General features: G+C 44.8%; 1 protein-coding gene across 1 annotated transcript in view; it reads right to left on the minus strand.

Moving 5' to 3' along the window:
• kirrel1a (kirre like nephrin family adhesion molecule 1a) overlaps nt 1-15217 on the minus strand; it is a 36873-nt gene extending 21656 nt beyond the window's left edge. The window contains exons 1-2 of the mRNA XM_083993170.1: nt 14985-15217; nt 375-524 (exon numbers count right to left, since the gene is read on the minus strand). Of these exons, the coding sequence (XP_083849296.1) occupies nt 375-524; nt 14985-15030 (196 nt within the window). The 5' untranslated portion in view covers nt 15031-15217. The remainder of the gene's footprint in view (nt 1-374; nt 525-14984) is intronic.
• Between the last annotated feature and the right edge of the window lie 7124 nt (nt 15218-22341).

Here is a 22341-nt window from a genome sequence, read left to right on the forward strand (position 1 = left end):
TCAGAATGTAAAGCACTTTGAACGGCATTTATTTGGTTGAAAGGTGCTAAACAGATACAATTTGATTGATTAATTGATTGATTGATATGGCCCACATGCCTCAGTTTCCCACACTTGGGTTAGCACCTCACCTAGAATAAGATAGGCCTCATATATACATCATTTAGCCCTATGCACCTGTTTGTAGTGAGTATCACAAATAGCTCAAGATATTTAGCAACAACAACAAAAAAAAGAAAGCGGTTGTCTAGCTTCAAACATGCTGCATAACATTTTGCCATCAGCTGCTGCCATCCAAAGATATTACAATCAGCTCTGAAAAGCCTGTCTTAGTCACAGTGAAGGAGGCCCGGGGAGGCTTCATGATCCCTCACCCTGCAGGTCTTCTCCGATGCCCAGAGCCAGGCCATCTTTGGTCCACTGAACAATGCCCGAGTAGTTGAAGACAACACAGGACAGGATCACCCTCTGGCCCCGCACCACCGACTGGTCTGCCGGCTCCTGAGAGAACCTCGCTGTCCACACTGCACAGACAAGAGGAGAGAGGAGAGAGAGGAGAGATTGGGAAATAAGAAGAGGGATAAGTTAGGGACTTTCTCATTTCCACCCGTGCACATACAGCAGGAGAAGTATCAGTTCTTCAGTTGTGGCGTTGTCATCGTATCTTTTGGTTTTTATGGTTTATTGATTAGTGACTGCGCTCCCTCGGCAGCGGTGGAATGCCACAACGGCGGACACCTTTGATCGCACGGTGGCTCGCGGCCGTTAACCGAAGCGTGTACATAGGAGCGAAGAAGGAGAAAAAGAAGAACGGGCACCGAAAGACAGAAGTGTCAAAGACGAGGAAATCAGAAGAAGAAAGAAAGAGAGAGGAAAGGAAGGAGAAGAGGACGAGGCGGTTAATGCTGACTCAGGAGAGAGGAGCTGCGAGATCAAACACACAACTTCAGCCATAGGGGTCTCTCACACCCCTTTTCTTCTCGCTCCTGACTTTTATTTCTTCAAAACTCCTCCAGCCCTCCTCCCCGCTCTCCCTCTCTCTTGTTTCTCCCCCCTTCATTCCTCCCTATGAGTCATCTCCCAGGCTTCCACTCCCCAACCAAAACCACAGTGGCTGTCATTGTCTACTAGACTCTCTTTCTCTCTCTCTCCAGTCTGTAGTCCACTGCCACAGCAGATAGCCCAAGCAGCGCCGTGCTGGCCCACCGACCAACTGTCTAATACAGAGAAAAAGAAGGAGAAAAAAAAACCCTCTGTGCTATTGTTCCACGCTGTATGATGACAAGTTGTAATTAGCCGTCCCTTGAAGACATGACACTTGTATAATAGAAGAGAGGCAATCACTGTGGAGCATTTGCATCTCCCTTTAAATTTTCATTCTTTGCTCCTCGCTCCCACTTGTTATTTCGAAGAATACCGTACAGTAGATCATTAACCCAATGCTGCGTCGTACACCCCCCCCCCCCCCTCTTCCTCCTTCTCCTCCTCCTCAGCCATTACCTCTCCCTCTGTTCTCTCTCTGTAATGTTGTATGTCCTTTACCCAAATTGCTTTCCTTCACTCTCTGCTTTACCCTCCATATGTATGCATCCCCACTCGCCTCTTTCACTTTGTACATCCATAATGCTGTCTATGAATGTCCTTTTGCTGGCACTGATTTTCCCTCTACCTCTCCCTCTCTACAGTATGTACATGCCTCCTTCTTTCTATATACATATATAATGCTGTATATGTCCTTTTTACCCATAATGCTTTCTATTTCTGTGTTCCTCCTCCTCGCTGGTTGGAAGGGGGTTAGAGGCGGACTGTCACAACTCATTTATCACATTAAATATCAGCCCTCCAGCACTTTCTCTCTCCCTCTCTTTTTCATTCCCCTGCTCACCCGTCCCTTTCTTCTCTCACTTTTTCCCTCACTCCCCTTTCTTCACCTCCTACCATTTACATCTCTCCTTCTCACTTGTCCTCTCCACTTTTTTATCACTTGTTTTCCCCTTCTCTTTCCCTTAGCCGCCCTCTCTCGATCTTTTACACTTCTCCCTCGGAGCCCTCCAGCGCTTTTCTGAAGGTTCCCATCTCTCTCACTTTTTTTAACAACTGCCATATGCCTCTGCACCCCCACCTCCCACCTCCCTCCCCCCCTCCATCGTGACCCTCGGTCCCTATCTCTCTCACGTTAGCCCTCCCTTTTGCACACACAGTCCTGAACTCTCTTTCTATCATGTTAGATGTGGTGTGATCTGCAGAGGTACAATATGCCTGATAATACAAAAGAACCCAGTCATGCAAAAAGATTTCCATACCAATCACAACAATGGCTTCTGACATTAATATTCTGATGGTACAGGGGTTGGTTAAAAAAAAAAGAAAAAAAAAAGGAAAAAAAAAGGGGGAATCAGATGCAGATGGAGCTTTGCAGCATGCATACCTAGAATAATTCAGCGATGAACCAAACAGAAAAAAACAACAACAGAGGCCCTTAATTTGTTCCCTGAGGAACGCCCAAATTAACAGGATTAATGAAGTAAGATAAACAAAGCAAACAACATAGCAACAAAATCTGAGAGGTAAAATCATGAGTCACTGAGAGCACTGTAAAAAGCACATATTACTGGATGTTTTCACCAGCCAGCAACCACATTAGCTCAGTTGCTGCTTCTAAGAACCTGGCTTCACAGAAGTAAGAAACTACCAACTTCTCTCAAAGCCAATATATTTCTTACACCAGGATCTGGTTATTGGTTTCTTTTTGACTTTGATGAAAATAATGGACACATAAACTCTTCAATGCATCATCCTCTCATTATTTTACTCTTAGCTGAGCGTGTTCTAAGGTGTGCAAACTATTTCTTGCCAAAATCAGAAACATATCAGTTATTTCTGTAAAATTCAGTATTTCCTGTTTTCTCTGTTTTGTAGGCTGGAAAAAAACAATAACATAGCTTTAAATGACAGATTCACACTAATTCCACACAAGATGTAAGCATGCATTAACAGTTATAAGCAGCGGATACAAGATGTAAACACAGTGCTGGCATGTTATCAATTTGAAGACGATAAGGCTTAACATGTTAGCAAGCACTTGCGTATTTAGACGTTCAGCAAACCCAGAGGGGGCACCAGAGTCGGGTGGTATCTCTCTGTGGGGTTTGTTATTATGAGCGTTCCCTTTCATGAAGTGGTAATTGAGTTGGAGAATGCATAATTAGCGAGATATTTTTGAAAAAAAAAAGGCATTATAATAGACAAGAGATTTTCTTTCCGGAATTTCCTGTGCGCAGCCTAATTTTGTAAAACTTGCATTTGTCTAATGTTAATTACTGGAACGTACAACATGGATTTATAGCATCTTAAAAGGCATGAAAAGCCTTTTCTCAGATATAGATGGGTGTAAAGAGAGTTTAGCTGGGTTTAAACTACCCCGCAACCTCGACAGTAGCCTGAGGGCAAGCAAATCCTTTCCTCCACCACCTCAGATATGCTAGCTGGAGGTATTCCCTCAACTGCCTCAGTAAACCACAAACATAATCCAAACTGAATACTCCAGAGTGGAGGCTACACAATCTGTGTAGAAAACACCCATGCAAAAAAAAAAGGCTGAGGACTGAAAACACTGACTCATTTAAACATGTGCTCATTGCCGTCTGATTTCCATTTTACCCAGTTGCCACTCGTCAACACAGGTGTGTGTATGTGTCTGTGTTCAAACAGGGAAATCTTACACGCAGAGAGCAGCCAGAGCAAAGGCAAAGGCAGAGGAGTGTATGCAAAGGGAGCTTGTATTCTTTCATTATGTGGGTTATGCTGCAGTGACAAATTTAGAGTGTGTCCTGATTTCCTTGAGTCACTGATCCCCAAGATACCATCAGGAGACTCCAAGCACCCTGTCCACACAAAGACCACGGCCACAAAGAGCTGTGACCATGACCACGCGCACTCGCACAGGCAGCACGGATGACCTAAACCTCACCACATGGGCTAACCATTTCCTGTCAACACGCACACAAACATAACCAGCCTAAACCCCAGACATGTAATCGACACATCGAGGCGGTTTCCCCCGAACACGGGATTACACCATGACTCGGGACTAAAACCGTCAAGCCAAGCGGAGCATCTCCATCTCCGTTGGGAGCGGGTCTCAGTTTAGTCTCGGATTAAACACAGCCCTAGTCAAAGTTGGGAAAGGGATTTAGGATTAATCTGGGGGCCGAGGACAACAACAGCCCCTGCAGACACTGTGACACCAACCTCGGCTTGTCAAAGCAGACACAAAGCCAAAGGCAAAGCACGCACTGCCTCGCCGGGTGACTCACCGAAAAGCACGGCCACACGCCGCCATATAGTGTGAACCACCACTGCAATTTAGCCCCCAAGAGCACCTCTCGCACCATGCGATGGTGTTTTAATAGCAAGGTAATGAACCGTCAATTTGTTGCTGAAAATGACTGAAAGGGGGTATATGCATGCAAAGATGTTTGGGCTATTTTTAGCAAAAGCGTGCTGCTCGTATGCCCTGTATTCCTTAATTTGCCACACACCCTGCTGTTTGGTGGTGGTGAATGTCAAAGCCTGCTTTACAGCACTCCAGACACAGCACTAGTGCCTCGCCTCTCTGAGTGGGACAGGAGACAAGGTTGGGAGTGATGCTGAGTTCTGGGAAAAAAGAAAAAAAGAAAAAAAAAAGGTTCACTGGTGGCATCCAGCCTCACTGAATCAGATGCTATTAAATAAAATGCCATTTGTATGGATTGTTATGCATCGATCTCATTATCTTTGTGTCTGGCCCCCTCCCCACATCCCTTTGTACCCCACCAACAAAGTCCCCCTCCACCTACCCCCACCCCGTCTCCTGCTCCTGCCTTCCTCTCCCTCGCTCCTCTCCAGCCAATCCCGCGCTTCGGCTGGATCACAGACTTGCGTCACCATAGCAACAGCTGACGTGTAAAGTTACTGCCCAAAAAAAAAGTTTTTCTGTACGAGCGTATGTGCATCTGTGTGTCTGATGAAATCCTCCCTTGTGCTCGGTACACCCATTTTTATGAAAAAACATTTTTCAATGACCTCATCCTCCCTCCACCTTTCCAATTAATAGTCAGGCAGCCGACGCTGGTCTCTCATTATTTCTCTCTCTTTCACCCCCCCTCCCCTCCTTCCTCCCCTCCTTGTCCCACTCTCCTCACTGTTAGTCAATCCGCTCCAAATTGATTTTGTTATCTGTCTAATTCCATATCGCCCGCTGCGTGTGGCCGATGTGTTGGTGTTACGGAGGGGCTGTCTGAAAATGAGATGCGGGGAAAAGAGGAGAACAAAGAGACGGCAGGGTCCACAGAAGTGTGATGGAGGAGGATGACATCACTGTTTCAGGACAAAGTTGCAGCCATAGGAGTCATGCGGCACTGACTCAACCCCCCACCCCCCCTCATCTGCTGTACATGACACTATGTATGCATCTACTTGTCAATCCATCAGTCGGTCCGGGCACTGACACATCTGTCTGTGCATCTCTTATCAGTGCATGCGGGAGGGTTTGGACTTAACTGGTGCAGCAGCAGTCTGTCTCCGACTTCCCTTTTCATTCAGAAAACTTATTCCAGACACAGATGAAGCCTTTTGTTCCAGCTCTAACAAGCTGACTTGGAGATATCTGCTTTTAATACACTACGGAATCACATTATAAATGCACTGTATTTGCATCTATGCATACTGTACTAATTATATGCTATATATAATGTATCTAATATATTCACAGCTGTAAGCAATGACTATTTTACTATCAATTAATCCCTATCAAGTCAGCAAATAAAAAATAAATTCCATCACAATCATTAAATTGATTATTTTAAAGGAATTCAACTTTGCAATAATATACAACTGGGAAATATCTTTGTATGCAGCAGGTTTTTGCTTGACAAAGGATTAGTGATCTATCAATTAATCCCAATCAATTCAATTAATCCTATAAATTAATCCTGATCAAGTCAACAAATAGTGAAAAAAAATCCCATCACAATCAATAAATTGATTATTTTAAAGGAATTCAACTTTGTAATAATATACAACTGGGAAATATCTTTGGATGCAGCAGGTTTTTGCTTGACAAAGGATTAGTGATCTATCAATTAATCCCAATCAATTAAATTAATCCTAATTAATCCCAATCAAGTCAACAAATAGTGAAAAGAAATCCCATCACAATCAATAAATTGATTATTTTAAAGGAATTCAACTTTGCAATAATATATAACTGGGAAATATCATGTTTAGAAGCTGGATGCAGCAGGTTTTTGCTTGACAAATTAGTGATCTATCAATCCCAATCAATTCAATTAATCCTATTAATGAATCCCAATCAAGTCAACAAATAGTGAAAAAACATCCCATCCCAATCAATAAATTGATTATTTTAAAGGAATTCAACTTTGCAATAGTATATGTAACAGGGAAATATCTTTGGATGCAGCAGGTTTTTTCTTGACAAAGGATTAGTGATCAACCTGTCAGCTGACTAATCAATAACAGGACCAATCATTCACTCCTAAACTGCACCCGTGAACAATGCATGAAGTTTTCCTGTCGTGGGAACTCTAGCACCTGCGTCCCGTCTCATCTCGACAACATGGCCGCCCGGGCAGGATGGCCATAATAACTTGTCACTATGGCGACGGCGCTATAGGAACAAGCGAGAGACGTAGATGGGTAGGAAAAGCAAGGGAAGGGGGGTGAAAGGAGGCGACCCGCTGAGCCCGCTGACACTGTGTCAGTCAAACACAAAGGTGACTCCTGGAGGTGGGGACGGAGCCCGGGGAAGATTAGGGCCGAGGGGAGAAGGAGCCCCAAAGAGAAAGACTCACAGACTCCTTCCTTTGTTTGCCGCATTGTCTGCTCGCTAGCTCCCTTCCTCTGTCATCTTACCTTGCTGTCCTCCCCCTTACTAGCAGTCGGCGACCTCTCTCTTTCTTCCTCTCCTTTGTGGCCTTGCCCCCTCCTCATTCCCTATTCACTCCTCTCTTTTTGTCTGGCAGCCATCTACTTAGACTTGATCACTCCTTCCTCTCCCCACCACCTAGAGCACCTCGCTCTGTCCTCGAGCTACCTTTCCACCTTCGAGCGTTTAGCTTTCTCTCCCTCCATCGGTCCTCCCTCTCTCGTTCCCTCTCTTTCGCTACTACCAAAATGGTTGCTGTGGAAACAGGTTTATTTGGAAATGGCAGGAGGGAGAATTAGTGCTGCGCTTTGTCTGTCCATTTTGATGCCGCCATGAGTGCACACATGCTCCTGCGAAGGTGTGCGCACTCATTTTCTGTGAATGTGTGCCACCCTTTCATTCTCCGGGGTTCCTCTCGTACATGCATTTCACATCTGAAGAGCTTTATTTGTACCAAACCTGTTACCGACATTGTTACCATGGCTACAGCCAGTGAGGGACCACTGACACAATGATAGACACAGTGGCCATGGCAACCCCCGGGATCAGCGGTGGAGTAATATGATAATTCATGGACGAGGTATGTGACACATTTGACGGGGCCACATGAATATGCTCAAGCCGCCGGTCCGTCGCTGGTAATCCACCGGTCTTTGTGCAGCCAACACGCCGTCGCCGGGGCGGCTGACAAAGAATACTCTGCTGTAACCAAGGGTGACCGGAACTAACAATAGCTGTCCTCTGGATAAGCCTCAACAACATACATATCAAGCTGTAGCGTGCTCGAGCGCGAGGGTCGCCACTGAATTCGACTGGGCCCCAATCGATATCATAATGAATCGATAATTCACAGCAGTGGTTCCCCATTGATTTTGGGCAGCGACCCGTTCCTTGAGTCGCTCTGCCTCAAAAAAAAAAAAAAAAAGACACGTGATCCGGCGAGCTTCAGCTTCTGACAGCTTTCAGATGGTCCACGAAATTCACCTCACGTTACAACATGGCGCAGTGATGGGATCCAGCAGGACGATTTTACAAGCGGCGTCCCGTCAATAAATCACCTCCTCCAAGGTCTGCTTTAATTCAATCCACTGCAATCTAATTTTATTGGTATGTACTGTAGCTTCTTGCAATGTCATCTGTCACAAACCGTCCAATAAAAAGCCCGGGGCCTTGACCTCGGAGAGCGGAGTAATATTCATACGGAGCCACTCGCTAATATCACCACAAGTGCATACTGTCACTTTGAAGAGGAGGCGTCTCTGTTGATAGAAAACACTAAAAGACGAGAGCGCAACAATAATCAGACTGAGTATTGTATATGTTAATCTTTTGGACAGCATTAAGAAACAGCTTGTTTAATGAATGAGAATGAATGAGTCTCTCATAAGACAATGATTTCCGCTTAAAACGCCCAAACATGACATGCCTTATATGGTCAACAGCATGTAAACATACATGATTGTTGCTGACAGTTTGCCAGGCACCCTTGCGCTAATTATAGGTTCCTTATTTTAGCTTTTCCAGTGTTTTATTTAAAGTGTAGAAGTGAAGAATATACATTTTTTAAAACCATCTCAGTGTAGCTTCTTCCCTCCAAGATTCAGGGCCAACAGGTCAGTCAGCCAATCAGAAAAGAGGAGGCGGACTGACTTCTGAATGATGGAATAGCAAATAAAGCGGATTTCAGGGAAACACTCAGAAACCAAATCCTGTACGGCTGGATGGTCGGTCCAAGTGGGTGGGGCTTGGTGTGACTGCTTTGTTGTGACATCACAAAATCACAGAAATCCTGACGGCTTGTTTCAGGGCTGTGTGCGTTTCTCTGCGGACTTAGGCTTTGATACTTTCTTTGTATTAATCGTTGTGTTAATATAGAACCTTATAATAAAAAGTGATGTGGAAATCTCCTATTAAATTCTCAATGCTATATTATAGAATGGTATTCTATCAACAGGTTGGAGGGTGTTGGATCGTGCCACATGTTCACACACCTTTGGTTATTAAAAATGGCTTCCCGCAGAGCCTTGGCCTCCACTCCATGATCCATCCAACACCTTTGGATGAACTGAACCGGACTGGACTGTGAGCTAGGTTCTATCACCCAACATAGACAGAACAGGAAGCTATGTCCGTGTGGAAACCACTCCCTGAAGAACGGACAGTGCTCGAGGGCAGCAGAGTAATGCCCGCTTCAACTTTTTGGTCATAAAGCATATCTTCCATCGACTCGAGATGACTGCCCTTAATGTAAATGAAATAAATCTAATTAGTATCTAAGAACATGGGCAAACTGGGTTAAGGTAAACTTAGCCTGGGGGGGTGTAGCGTTAAGCTGGCAGTGGCGGTCTCTGACAAAATAATGCATCTTGCACAACATTGTTTTAATGACTGGACTTCAAAGCCATTGATGATTATTACTACCAAGAGATTGCTCACTCATTACGCTTCCAGCCCGCAGGCTGTTATATTACATGACGAGGAGACAGCGAGCATTGCGGTGCTGTGGTAACCGATTTAGTTCGACGGCTGACCCTAATGTTGTTATTGTAAAAGGAAGATGGATGGAGAAAGTCGACTCTCTCTCCGTCTCCCTCTCTCTCTCTCTCTGCCGGCCCCTGTCCCTGTTGAGGAGCAGAAACTGCGAGAGCGGAGAAATGAAGTGACATCATCAGCGTCAGCCACATTCCTGCGGAGGGAGGGGGTGAAGAGGAGGAGGAGGAGGAGGAGGAGGAGGAGAGAGGAGAGGGGTGAGGGGTAGAGGAGGGGGGAGAATGTCCCAAAACTTTTGAGGTTACAGGACCGACATTTTCCCCCCCTCCCCCCGAACACACACACAGACACACACAGACACACATACACCAATGCATCCTTTCTTCCTCCCTCAGCTCATGTGTGCATGTTTTCCAGTGCACGTTACTGTGTGTGTGTGTGTTACAGTACATGGGCTCCTCATCATGCGCTCCCTGTTTTAATTCATGTGCTTCTCCTCCTGTCCCCTCCCCCCCCGACTCATACCGCCTCCCCCCCCTCCTCCCCTCCTCAACCCCTCTTTCCCTCTCCACCGACCAGAGGAATGCAAGAAGCACATCTGGAACTTATTAGAGAGCAGAGAGAGAAAGAGAGGGGTAGATGGAAAGAGACGGAGAAGTAATGGTGGGGGGAGGAGGAGAAGAAGGAGGAAAAAAAAAAGTCAAATTGAAAAAAAAAAAGAGAAAAGGAAGAAGTCCAGGAGGGGACAGAGAAAGAGAGAGAGAGAGAAGGAATGAACTTTGGTAAGCAGAAAGAGGCTCATGTTGCGAGAGAGAGGGAAAAAGAAAGTTAACAGCAACTCCGATTAATGCCAATTAACCTCAGCGGGGACGGGGCGGGGGGAGAGCTCAGCTGGCACCTCAGATGTGGGTTCAATCACTCCCGATTCCAGCGCAAATGTAGCCTTTGAACCAGCCTCGACCATATTCTGTCTGAATGAGCAGCTTCACTGTCCCCACTGAGGGAGCAGTCAGGCCTGAGTAATGGTCCCTTTCTCTCCGCCGCTGGCCTCCCGACCACTCCTCCCTCCTCCTCCGCCTCCCTCCTCCTTCGTCCCCTCGTCCTCTCTTCCCCTCTCCCGGCTCGCTTTTCTTTTCATCCAGCACACCCTCCTTCCCTGTACGACAATACTGCCCCCCCCTCCCCACACATACACACACACCCCTCCACCTCGCCACCTCTAAAACAAACAAAACAAAACAAGACGAAAAAGTCTAATCACTCTCGATCGGGGCTTCACCCACCTGCCCACGAGACCACCCCCCACCCCCCTCACCCCCCTCCTTTCTCTTCCACAACTTTTTGTGTAACCCCCCCCCCCCCCTCCTTTACTCCCTTCATCACCCCCAATTGGTCCTTCCTCGCTGCAGAATGTGGCCGTGCAATTTGGGAAAAACAAGGCCAATAGATTCAGTCAGATGTGATAAAGTGTTCCTCTCTTGCTCAGGGGACTCTGCATAAAGAAACATTTTTAAGGGGATGTTTTTTTTTTTTCATATTTCTTTTTATAACTTGGATGCCCCCGGCCTGTCAAACACAATCAGATTATGGGGCCTTTAAATCCTGGGGCTTCACTTGCGAAACATTCACAACACAGCTGAAGCCGAAGATGCTCAAAGGAAATACTTGTATACTTTTTGATTTAATTTATCTCCGACCACAAGTTTGCTCATGAAATTATCCCGCTACATACTTCTGTAGCCTATCAGTTGTGGGGTTTTTTTTATTTTTTTTATTAACCGATCATCTGAGAGCATGCATGCAAGCCTCTTTGTTCTCCCAAGTAGCACTTCAAAAAGCATTATAGGACACTCGTGTCCAGAGGAATGCCCTTAAACAAACATATCAACAGAGAGAAGCAATCAACATGTCACACATTGACAAACACCCGCCGGGACAGAAATGCCAAGAATTTGTTGATTGAATGGAACCCGATGGAAGAACAACAGGCGTGGATGTACATTATAACATTATGGGCTCCATTCCCAGATTGAGCTTTACAGCTGGTTCAGTGATTGCTTTCAGTGGCTGATGTCAATTAGAGATGCTTTTCGGTAAATAGGCTTCATTCAGATCTTGTATGAAAAAAAAAAAAAAAAACATGACCCGAATTCGCATATTAACGGTAGGATGGAGTCATATCTCGCTCCCTGGGATCAAAATTAAAAACAGACTTCTGCCTCGCTACATATGTCACTCCAGATCTACACTCTGAGCCAGAGAGGGTTCACTATAGCACCGCAAGATGGTTCGTTAGCCTTTGAACCACGGCACAACGCTTCCTCGCCACTATAAATAGTTCTATAGTAAACTTGTAAGTATCCTTACAAGTTTGACTTTCTATCTGTGGCGCTTTTTTCCTCCCCCCTAATCAGCTCATATCGTCTCCCTGAGCCGTAATCTGAGCAGAAACAAGCACACATCCTCTCTGAGATTACACATGAGTTTAATGAGACAGAGGACAGGCTATGTGGGATTAGCTCAAGCTAACTGCTCTGTTCTTTTATGTATTGTGAGAGACAGAAGAGGGATTGAAAAAGGATTGTTTTTCCCGCCGGCAAATGGAAACAATTTCACGTACTAGCAGAATCTGGAGTCACAATATATGACTCAGTCATAGATTTGGAAAAAAAATTGGAATTTATTTCGATGAAAATGTCACAGATGATTACTGGCAAGAATGCGTGAAACGTTGTAAATCATCAGTTTTAACAAAGTGTTTTACCACCCAAATGGATTCTTTATGAGGCTTTCCTAATTCTTCGGTTTTATATGAACCATTACAGTCGACTTTGAGTCATTAACATCACATGTATGGTATACAGCAGTGGAGACGCTGCTTCCCTGATCAAACAACCCCTGAGGAACCCTTCTTTCTCTGGGTGTAGGAGCCCCCTAAATATGTCTGACTCCTTCCACTGTCTGAATATTTCCCAACACAGGAATCCGTCTGAGGTCTGTGATTCACGGCTCGCTCGCAGTGATTCAGAGCGTACAGTAAGGGCAACGGTGGCGGCGGCCGGCAGCAGCAGCAGCTCGTGGCCTCGGCCCCGCACACACACACACACACACACACACACAAAAAGGACACAGGGGCTGACAAATGGTCCACCTGCGCCGGAGCCTTTTGTCCCAGTCAGCACTTCAGACCGCCGTCCTGCCAGGGGCCGGAGGTGCAGTCCGACCTCAAGGCCCTGCTGCTCATTAGGAAGTTTAAGGAGTGCGTTTGCAGTGATTGATTATGCAGGAAGATTTAACAGCTGCGTTAATGCTCGGGCCTTATTACCAGGGCAGGTTGGTATGTAGATACAAGGCCAGGGATGTGAATCAATCACAGTGGTGTTGCTGGTAGAGACTTGGTATATACTCTGTCCTGGTTGCAGCTGTATCATTTAATCTAGATAACTTCAAAACATTCTCATTCACCACAGCTTTAATTAGCTGCTCCAGTAATAACCGTGCAATCATTAGCACTAGTAGGCAATTACATGTGCAAATTGCAGGCCATGGAATACTGTTTTACTAGTCTAATGAAGAGATAAGGGTCTGCGTTGCTCTTAGGGAAAAATGCTCCTGAACCTCCTGGTGAAGCGCTCCATCTTCTGAGGTGACGTCCACCTCGGCTCTCTCTACCTACCTTTGCTCCTCTTGTGTTTTTACAGCCACAGTGGAAGATTTGAGACTTTAACATTTTAAATCTCACATCCACATTTCCAGCTCCCTAATCTTGTCTTGGGGAAAGCCTCTGGAAGCAAAATATGTTTGCGTTCGAGTCGAGAGCCCAACACGGAGTGATAATGGATTACATCGTTGTTACAGCGCAACGACAGACAATGGGACACATGGCTTCACACATGTAATTGGTTCATGTGTGTGTGTGTGCGCTTATACATCTGTAGGTGCCGTGTGGAGTGGACGAACAAGGGCGACAGCATGTGACAGAAACAAGGGGTCCCGATGGAGAGGCTCCTGTTTGTTTGTTTGCAAAAGGTTGCCAGATTGTGTCACATGTGGATTAATGGAAGCGCCTGATATGCGGATGAAAGGCAACGTTCTCCCGCCTGCGTGTGTGTGTGTAGAGTGAGACCCCTCAGCAGAACACACTTTGGGTGGATGCTGAGCATCGGCGAGGCTGAGGCTGAGCGATACAAAGCCTGGCAGACACGGTGACATCATCCTATACCTTCCCTTCCCCTTGCGAACACGCCCCCCCCCCCCACCCACCCCTACCTATGATGAAGTGATGGCCAGCCGCGCACGCTCCCGGTCACCCAAGGTAGACAATGATGGTGATGGAAGGAGGTGGGGAAAAAAAAGAAGAAGAAAGGAGGATAGAGCTGTGGCTGTGCCGCCAACGACGACACAACACACTACATGCCTTGATCAAACAGGTAGCTTAGAGAGAAATTACAACCATCCTCTCCTCCTCCTCCTCCTCCAGCCTCCTGTCTCCTAGCAACTCGACTACAGCTGTGATTATCATAAGCCAACAGTCTACCTGGCACCCCACAGGTACGGAGGGGGAACAAATGCATGGGCTGCTGCTGCTGCTGCTGCTGCTGCTGCTGCACACGCCTCATTGTGCTGCTGAAATGCACGGGGAGGGTTACAGTGGCCAAGCACTCAGGTAGCTATAGGACACCAGGACAGGAGCACAAGAGGGGTGTGTGTGAGTGTGTCTGTGTGTGTTTGTGTGTATGAGAGTGAGAAAGATGGAGAGGGAGTAGGGGGGGGAGGAGGAGGAGGGTATATAAGCTGCCTTTCACTCCAGGATGACCACCACAGGGGCTGGTGGTAGCAGTGGTCTCATTGACTGACAAGCCATTGAGATGCGATAGCGGCGTGGAGGTGCTGCTGGCATGTAGAGCAGCGCTGGTCAATCACTGTCATTCCCGTCACGTCCTCAGCGCCTCACCAACCAACCGACCGACCAACCGACCGAGCCGCAGACCCGTTAGAACAACGGCACCGGGCGGGTTTTTGTCATATAGGCTACAGTAGCAAAAAAAAAAAAAAAAAAAAGGTCATTTAGACCGGTGGTGGGCGCGTGCACCCGCTGGCGTTCAACTTAAACGCACGCACGCACGCACGTGCACTATCGACCGCCTGTAGTCAATGATGGTGATATTAAAAAAAAAAAAAAAAAAAAAAAAAGTGTGATACATTGCTGCGGTGCGGACACGCAGTCACACGCGCGCGCGCTCTCACGCAGCCGCACGCACGCACATACGCCTAAGGTGAGCTATACCGCTGCGGTTCACACCGGAATGCTATGAAATCCCGTTAGCCTGTCCTATATGATGTCTTTCTCTTTTTTTTCTCCGTCTCCCCACAACACACATAGCTACACACACGCGTACACACACACATACGCACACACACACTGCTCAAAGATCACCGACGGAGCAGGGCTCTATTTGTTTCTAACGCCTGTGTGGCTTCATACAGTTTTACATTTGAAATATTCCTCCTCCCCCCCCCCCCCGGTAGAGATGCGGTATAGAGGTGAGAGAAACTGCAGTCTTACCAGTTTGAAAACTCAACAGCAAACTCAGGAGCAGCAGCCTCTGCATGGTTCAGCCGACCAATAAGTCCGTTATTGGCTCAAACCTCCGTGAGGACAGCATCAAAAAGCGGGAGTTTACTGACTTTAACAATAATTAACACAAAGAAAAATAATCCTCCGCGTCGCCGCTCTTCGCCGCTCTCGCTTGGTTCGGCCTGGACCCGCTGGGCTTTTACACCATTTCACTGCTTTTTTCACCTCTCTCCTCTTCTTTGCTCTCTCCAGCGTCAGTCCGTTTTCTACTCCACACTCCGGCGGTAAGCTGGCAGCGGTGACACAGCTCACTTCCGGTCCTGATATTCAAAATAAAATCCCCATTAAAGAATGTGGTTTTTAGGCTACGCTGATGGGAGATGAACTGCATTAGTGTCAATAAAATGTGTCAGTGATATAGAATAAACGTGTGTAGTAGGATATTAATTTCACATTCATTCCTTAATACAATATTTTGTTTTATGTGTCTGGTAATTGACTAATTAACTGCACAATTATGGCCGTCAAAAAGTGACGGCTCAAGCCATTTTACAAAGTAACCATAGTAACTTACTTAAAGGGCCACAGCTAATTTTCATGACCTAATGAATTTACATTTTTTTGCAAGTAGGAAAGATATTTTTGGAGGTGTTAATGGATTCATGGCGTGTCCTAGGATAGGAAGTCTTTTAGAAATGAGCACAAATCCTAAATAGCCTAGTAAATAATCAAATTAGATGAATTAGGCTACATACAATTTTAATAACTATTAGTAGACACTTATTGCTTTGCCACCTCTTCCATAAACAATTGTAACGCTCTTTTTGACACCTCTCTTACAAATAAAATAAAATTTCATCCAAAGTGATCACGTTCTACTTCCGGTGCTCGCTGTAATCTCTCTGACTTGACGTCATATTCTCATTAGCGGCGGATTCCTCTCTCTCTCTCTCTCTCTCTCTCTCTCTCTCTCTCTCTCTCTCTCTCTCTCTCTCTCTCTCTCACGTCAGCATCACCACAGCACTGCCCCCTTTTTTCTCTCCCTCTGGATCTTGCTCAGTCCACCACCGGCACACACACACACACACACAAAAAAAATATTATGAAAGAAAAAAATAATAATAAACCAGCTTAGAGAGGCATAATCACTTTGACACATTTGCTGTTGTGGAGAAAGCTCTGTTTCTGCCTTAGGCCACTGGGTAAAAAAGTCATTTTAGACAGGCCTAGGCTACCTTAACTCACCTCTACACATATTATATCCTCTTCATCGCATGATTTATATACAGGGACATATGACATAGCTATAGATAGACCTATCCATAAGGATTGCTTAAGAAATGTTTGAACACATGAACCATTAGACTGATATTAAACATAATCTAAGGTGTTATTGTGTCACCCTGAACCAAAAGATAAAGGGTCACCCAAACATAAATCACATCATACATCACAATTAGATGAAATAGTATGTAGTGTAGTAAAGAGTTGAGCCTATAGGGAAAAAATAAACACCACAGGAACATTTCCCATCATTCCCTATAATACTATAGAGTATTTACTGGGATAAAGCAGTGATGTCACCATGATGAAACAAACACAGCATGTCCTCATTCCTGTCACATAATGTAGGCTACCGATATTGTAGACGGTTCCCCGAGATGCTGAGGCTGTCACGGCCCCGGCAGGTCTCCACAGTGAGCCGGTTCCTCCCGTCTCACACCGGGTGAAGCCGTGAAGCCTACACCGATGCTGCAGCGCCCCCCTGTGACGTCGACCCAGAGCGACCCCCGCATGCGCTCCCAGCGCAACTGGAGCAATGATCCCAAAATATCTGCACGCGCACGCTCGCACGCACACTTTCTCTGGCTCTGTTATTGGCGGGATTCGGATGTAAGCCCGAGGAGTAAACCATTACAATGTGACACACTCACTTTTCTTATTTACAAGCATATATATAAAGCCCATGTCCGTCTGACAGAGAGCTCCGGGAGGGGCTGGGAATACTGAGAATACAAGCAATATCATATGCTATATTTATATCTTTTTTTAAACAATTAAAATATTTTCCTATTTTGAGTGAAATAAATTCATCATAAATGTGTATGTATTGTATTCATTTTTTGTCTACCACACTGTCAATTTTTGGATCTTTCTGTAAGATGTGCAAAGTTACAGATGGATTTAAAGATTTAGGCTATAGTGCATAAAATAGGAGAATATTATGTCAGAAAAAAAGGCATATAAAATGTATAGAAATAGGTGAAATAGCCTATATATAAACATCATGTCATCTATAGGCTATTTGTGTCCCATCAGTAAGACACGTGTATCACTAAAGGCTAGAACAGGAATAGTAGTATACAAATCTGTCTCCATCTAAAACCGAGATTCAAAGATTATCTCTTTTTTTTTACCACTAGGTTGAATTTAGCAGGAATTGGAAAACTATTCACAACATGCACAGAGGGGTGATGGAGCTGCATGTGTTTCATTTTCTCCACTGCAGCTGACATTACTGCCACATTCACAAAACATCCGTTATCCCAGTGTTTTAGTCTGCTACAAAAAGACACATGAGCGATGTGTTCAGCTGATAAAAAGAATCGCAGGTCTGCCGTGCGGCACACAGAGTGACTCATCTCTGCCGGGACTCGAACCCGGAGCCTCTGGATTAGAAGTCCAGCGCGCTATTCCATTGCGCCACAGAGACTGCGCCAGCGTTTCGTAGGTCTGGCCCCGTTTACATCCTTCACATCCTCTCATATCGCTGCTCTCTGCATCCCCGCAGCATCAGGACCAGTCTGAGCCGACATCTTTGCGGTTCCCCGCTCTGACCGCCAGAGGGCGCTGTTGCCTCACACCAGAGTGGGAGGCGCCTGGGAGGTGCGTCAAGTTAGCTGGGATGCAACAGGAAGTGGGGAATAGGACATTTACCAAAATAAAAGTTCAGCATACATGTGGTAAACGGAGGCGCACTATTTTGAAAGTGCGCCACCAGGAAGCTGTATTAATGCTAGTCGCTTAATTGTGTCTATCGGAGCTTTGTAGCTTATCCCATCAGGTTTTCTCAGTGAATTGTTGAATTTAAAGGTGAGTCGACGGATTTAAGCGAAATAAGAATGATGACACTCGATCATTTAGACATGTTTAGCCAATTCACTAAAGAATAAGCAAAAAAAAACAAAAAAACGCCCATTTAAGAGGATTAACAGAGGGTGATGCTTTATTTCCCCGTTAGAAATAGCTTGGTTAAGTCGTGTCAGGTGTTATATATGATCATATTTATTTATTCATTCATCATTGAATCATCACATGTGGGCCGGTCGAGGTCCTGTGTGGAAATAGTGCAGGACTCGCTGTGCGGAGTGATACCATAGTGACAAGTATAGGAGTTACACCAAGATTGCATCAGATAACTGATTACACACACACCTCCCTTCCCTCACCCCTACACACACACCTTCTTTAACTCAGCCGTCTGTCTTCTCTTCATGTCAAGGACACCTAAGTGGAGCAAGCCAGGTGTTTGTTCTGTTCAGCTCAGTTTGTGGAGATTTTTATTAGCTACTACAGTAGGTGCCACTACAGTTCATACAGTAGGCCACAATAGCCACTGAGACCCAGGGGGGAAAAGTTTACTGATTTAGATTTTTTTTTTTTTTTTTTTTTTTTTTAACATAAATTATGTGTTGGGGTGGTGAAGAATAAATTGCAAAGAAGAAAATATGAAGACTTAATTTCATTCAAATTACAACAACATACAACATGCCACTATTGGACAACAGGACTATATTGTTCTCAAATGTGCAATATTTTATGCTTATTATGTAGGATGGAAAGACAAGAATTATCCAGTAACGTATAGTTACACATAAAAAAAACTGATGTCAATTTACTTTTGTGATTCCGTATAGACATTTGTCCTGAGATGGTATTTCATAGAGCATTCAGACTTTGTAGACACACAGAGAAACAGGTTGCATCTTATGCTCATATAACTTCTCATTGACTTCTCATCAGCTTTTAACTGTATTCAACCCCACATTTTAGCTGAGAGATGACATCGCTTTTATGGCATTGACTCTGGCCTCATAGGATGGCTGATGGACTTTTTAACTGAACGGTCTCAGTGGGTAAGGGTCAATGAGGTTTTTTCTGATGTCCTCTTCTCCTCAAGGCTGTGTTCTTTCCCCCCTTTTATTTATTTTATACACCAATGATTGTCGCAGCCAGTATCCACAGCGTCATATTTTAAAGTTTGCTGACGACTCAGTCATCCTGTCCCTTCTGATCACGGGCCAGTGGTCAGGGACTTCACTGACTGGTGTGAGTCCTCCTTTTTAAAGGGATAGTCCACTCAAAATTGAAATTTCACTCATTATCTACTCACCCTCATGTCGACTGAGGACTGGGAGAAGTTTCAGAGTTATCCGTGGCTTCTCTGAGTTACAGGGGGTCTCGGCGTATATGTCCATATAACGGTTGCAAATGGATACCACTTTTCTTCTTCAGTAATCGCACTGATGCCGGCGCAAATCTCGCGGGATTTGGACAGACCAGGAAGAGGAGCTTCCGCTGCAAACAAGCTTGAAATATAGACTTATTTCCTTTTTTTCGGAACAATTTCGCATTTCGGGGCTTCAATACAAGACAGACATTACATACGAGCAGCATGGAGGTATTTGGATGTTTTTTGGTGTGTCTTTTTGTTACGAAGACAGTTGGTATCCATTTGCAACCGTTATATGGACATGCACTGCTATGCCGAGACCCCCTGTAACTCAGAGAAGCCACGGATAACTCTGAAACTTCTCCCAGCCCTTAGTCGCCATGAGGGTGAGTAGATAATGAGTGCAATTTGAATTTTGGGTATAAATGTCTCTAAAACGCAAGAAATTTGATTTTAGAAAAAACAGTACGGTAAACACACCTGCAGTGATCTTTGGGGAAAAAGTGGAGGTTGTGAGCCAGTACAAATATTTAAGAACTATACTTGACGATAGGTTGACCTTCAAAGCCCACGTTGACACACTTTGTAAGAAGGCTCATCAGCGGATGTACTTTTATCGAAAGCTCCGTGGTTTTAATGTGGATACTACTTTTATGAGAATGTTTTATACTTGTTTTATTGAGTCTTTATTAACTTTCAACTTCATCTGTTGGTTTGGTCTTTTAATATGTAAAAACAAGAATAAAATTGTGGGCATCGTTAGGGTGTGCAGGAAAGTTGAAGGCACAGCCCTAAATGACCTGCACAAGGAGAGGTCAGTGACCAAAGCCAGACTGATCCCGGCAGACCCAGATCACCCCTTGCACAGAGAGTTCAGGTTGCTTCCGTCCAGACACAGATACCTGCTTCCTGGGTGTAAGACGAATAGATGGAGAGATTATTTGTCCCTGCAGTGACCAGGTTTTGAAATGATCTATGTTGGATGTGTTTTTGGATGTGTTTGTTGTATGTTGCTACTGTGAAACGAATTGCCCCTTGGGGATAATAAAGACTCTTGAACCTTGAACCTTGAATACTTGATACCATTGTTGTCCAACGCAGTCCCACTCCCTCCCACTCCCACAGAAGACTGATCCCATCCTGTCCCAATCCCGAGCCAAACATTTTACAGAATCCCATCCCATCCCTTTTTATTCCCAGCCAATCCTAAATTGGGGTGAATTGGTAAGCAGTGAACCTATAAATTTCCCTCAGTATAAAAAGCTGAACATTGCTACATGGCTCTACACTAACATTTGTCTCCTACTTTAGGAGCACAATGAAAAATGTTTAAGTAGCAGGTTATTTAAGCCTAAGATAACATTGATGGTCCAATGTGACCCATTTTTACATCTGACAGCAGTTAAAACACCACCGGGACCCGTGGGAATCCCAGAAAAATGTCAGCCTCTATTGTCCATCCATGAATTATTTTTTATTAATCATTACTTAGAGTCAAGAATAAAATCATGGGATATATTTTCTGGAACATATTTCTATAGGCACTCATTTGCAGCACTGAATAAAAACCTCAAAACCCTAGGTTTTGGTTTCAGCCCATAGAGGCTGATGGTGCAGCTACAAACACTACCCAGACATTTACAAAAATGTGTTAATATGTTTTGCAATGGGGCCCCAGACACAGTCAGACTCCAGGGGTGGTGTAACAGTACCCGGATTGCTGCAAAGCCTTTCTAGGTGTATCCCTGAGACCATAGCCACCTGGAAAAGCTACAGTAGGAGGGTCATTAGCCTTCCAGTCGTTAAGTATCAGCCTTTTTGCCACCAATGTGCCAAATCTGATGGTCACCTGCATAGGGCGAGGGAGTGAAAAAAAAAAAAAAGCTTTGGAGCAACCAAACAATACAAAAACTACATCTGGATCCAGCTGCACATCATAGACATTACTATACCATGAGAAGATCTGTTGCCAAAAAGAAACAATCTTTGGACAGAGCCAAAACATGTGCCCCAGGGCAGGGCCGTTGCTAAGAATTCTGGGGCCCCTGAAAGAATACTAAAGTGGGCCCCTGACTTTTCCACATTACACACTATGTATGTATTATCATTTTTTATTTAGCCTACTTTGTTTTGTTGCTAATGCAGCATTACTATGAGTATTAGTCAGGGTCTTATGCAGAATAATTCAGTCATACAAAGATTGGACTACTGGGGTTTTTTGTGGGCCCCACTGGGGCTGGACCCCTAGAATTATCATCACCTTTCTCCCCTATACAACGGCTCTGCCCCAGGGTCCCCAATCCTTGGTTGCATCTGTCACAAATATTGGAAACATCAGGATACATTTTACTGAGTTTTACCTTGGAATAATGTAATCTGTGCATGATTTTATATTGGATCAGCTGCAACCTGGCATTAGTTGAACCTAAATTAATCTTTTCCAACCCTTCCCTCCACACCTCATCAGACAGCTCCGTACCAAGATCTGCCTCCCATGCAGACTTGATACGGTTTGTTGACAAAACTGAAACTTTGGAAAACAATGATACACATTTTGAAACAAGGTGTTTAGATCCTGGCTTTTGTTTCATTATAGCAAAAAAATGAGTGCTCCATAGGATTTATGTAGGCTAGATATTTACATTTTCTTTGACAAAATGCCTTATTTGTAAATAGCGAAAAAAGTGGGATTCATTGAATGAAGCTAAATGATTATGCGTGTACAAGTCTGAAAAGGTAACCAGACCCCTTTGTCTCCAGAATACAAAGGCTTGATCAGACCGAGCTGGAACAAAACTATGGTTAAAAACAAATAGGAGAATATTTAGAAAAATCAGGTAGTTAAAGTACCTTCCTAATTTGTTTTAAAATTTTTATTGAATTATACAGCAC

This window comes from Trachurus trachurus (genome assembly GCF_905171665.1).
Source record: "Trachurus trachurus genome assembly, chromosome: 18".
Taxonomy (NCBI): Eukaryota; Metazoa; Chordata; class Actinopteri; order Carangiformes; family Carangidae; genus Trachurus; species Trachurus trachurus.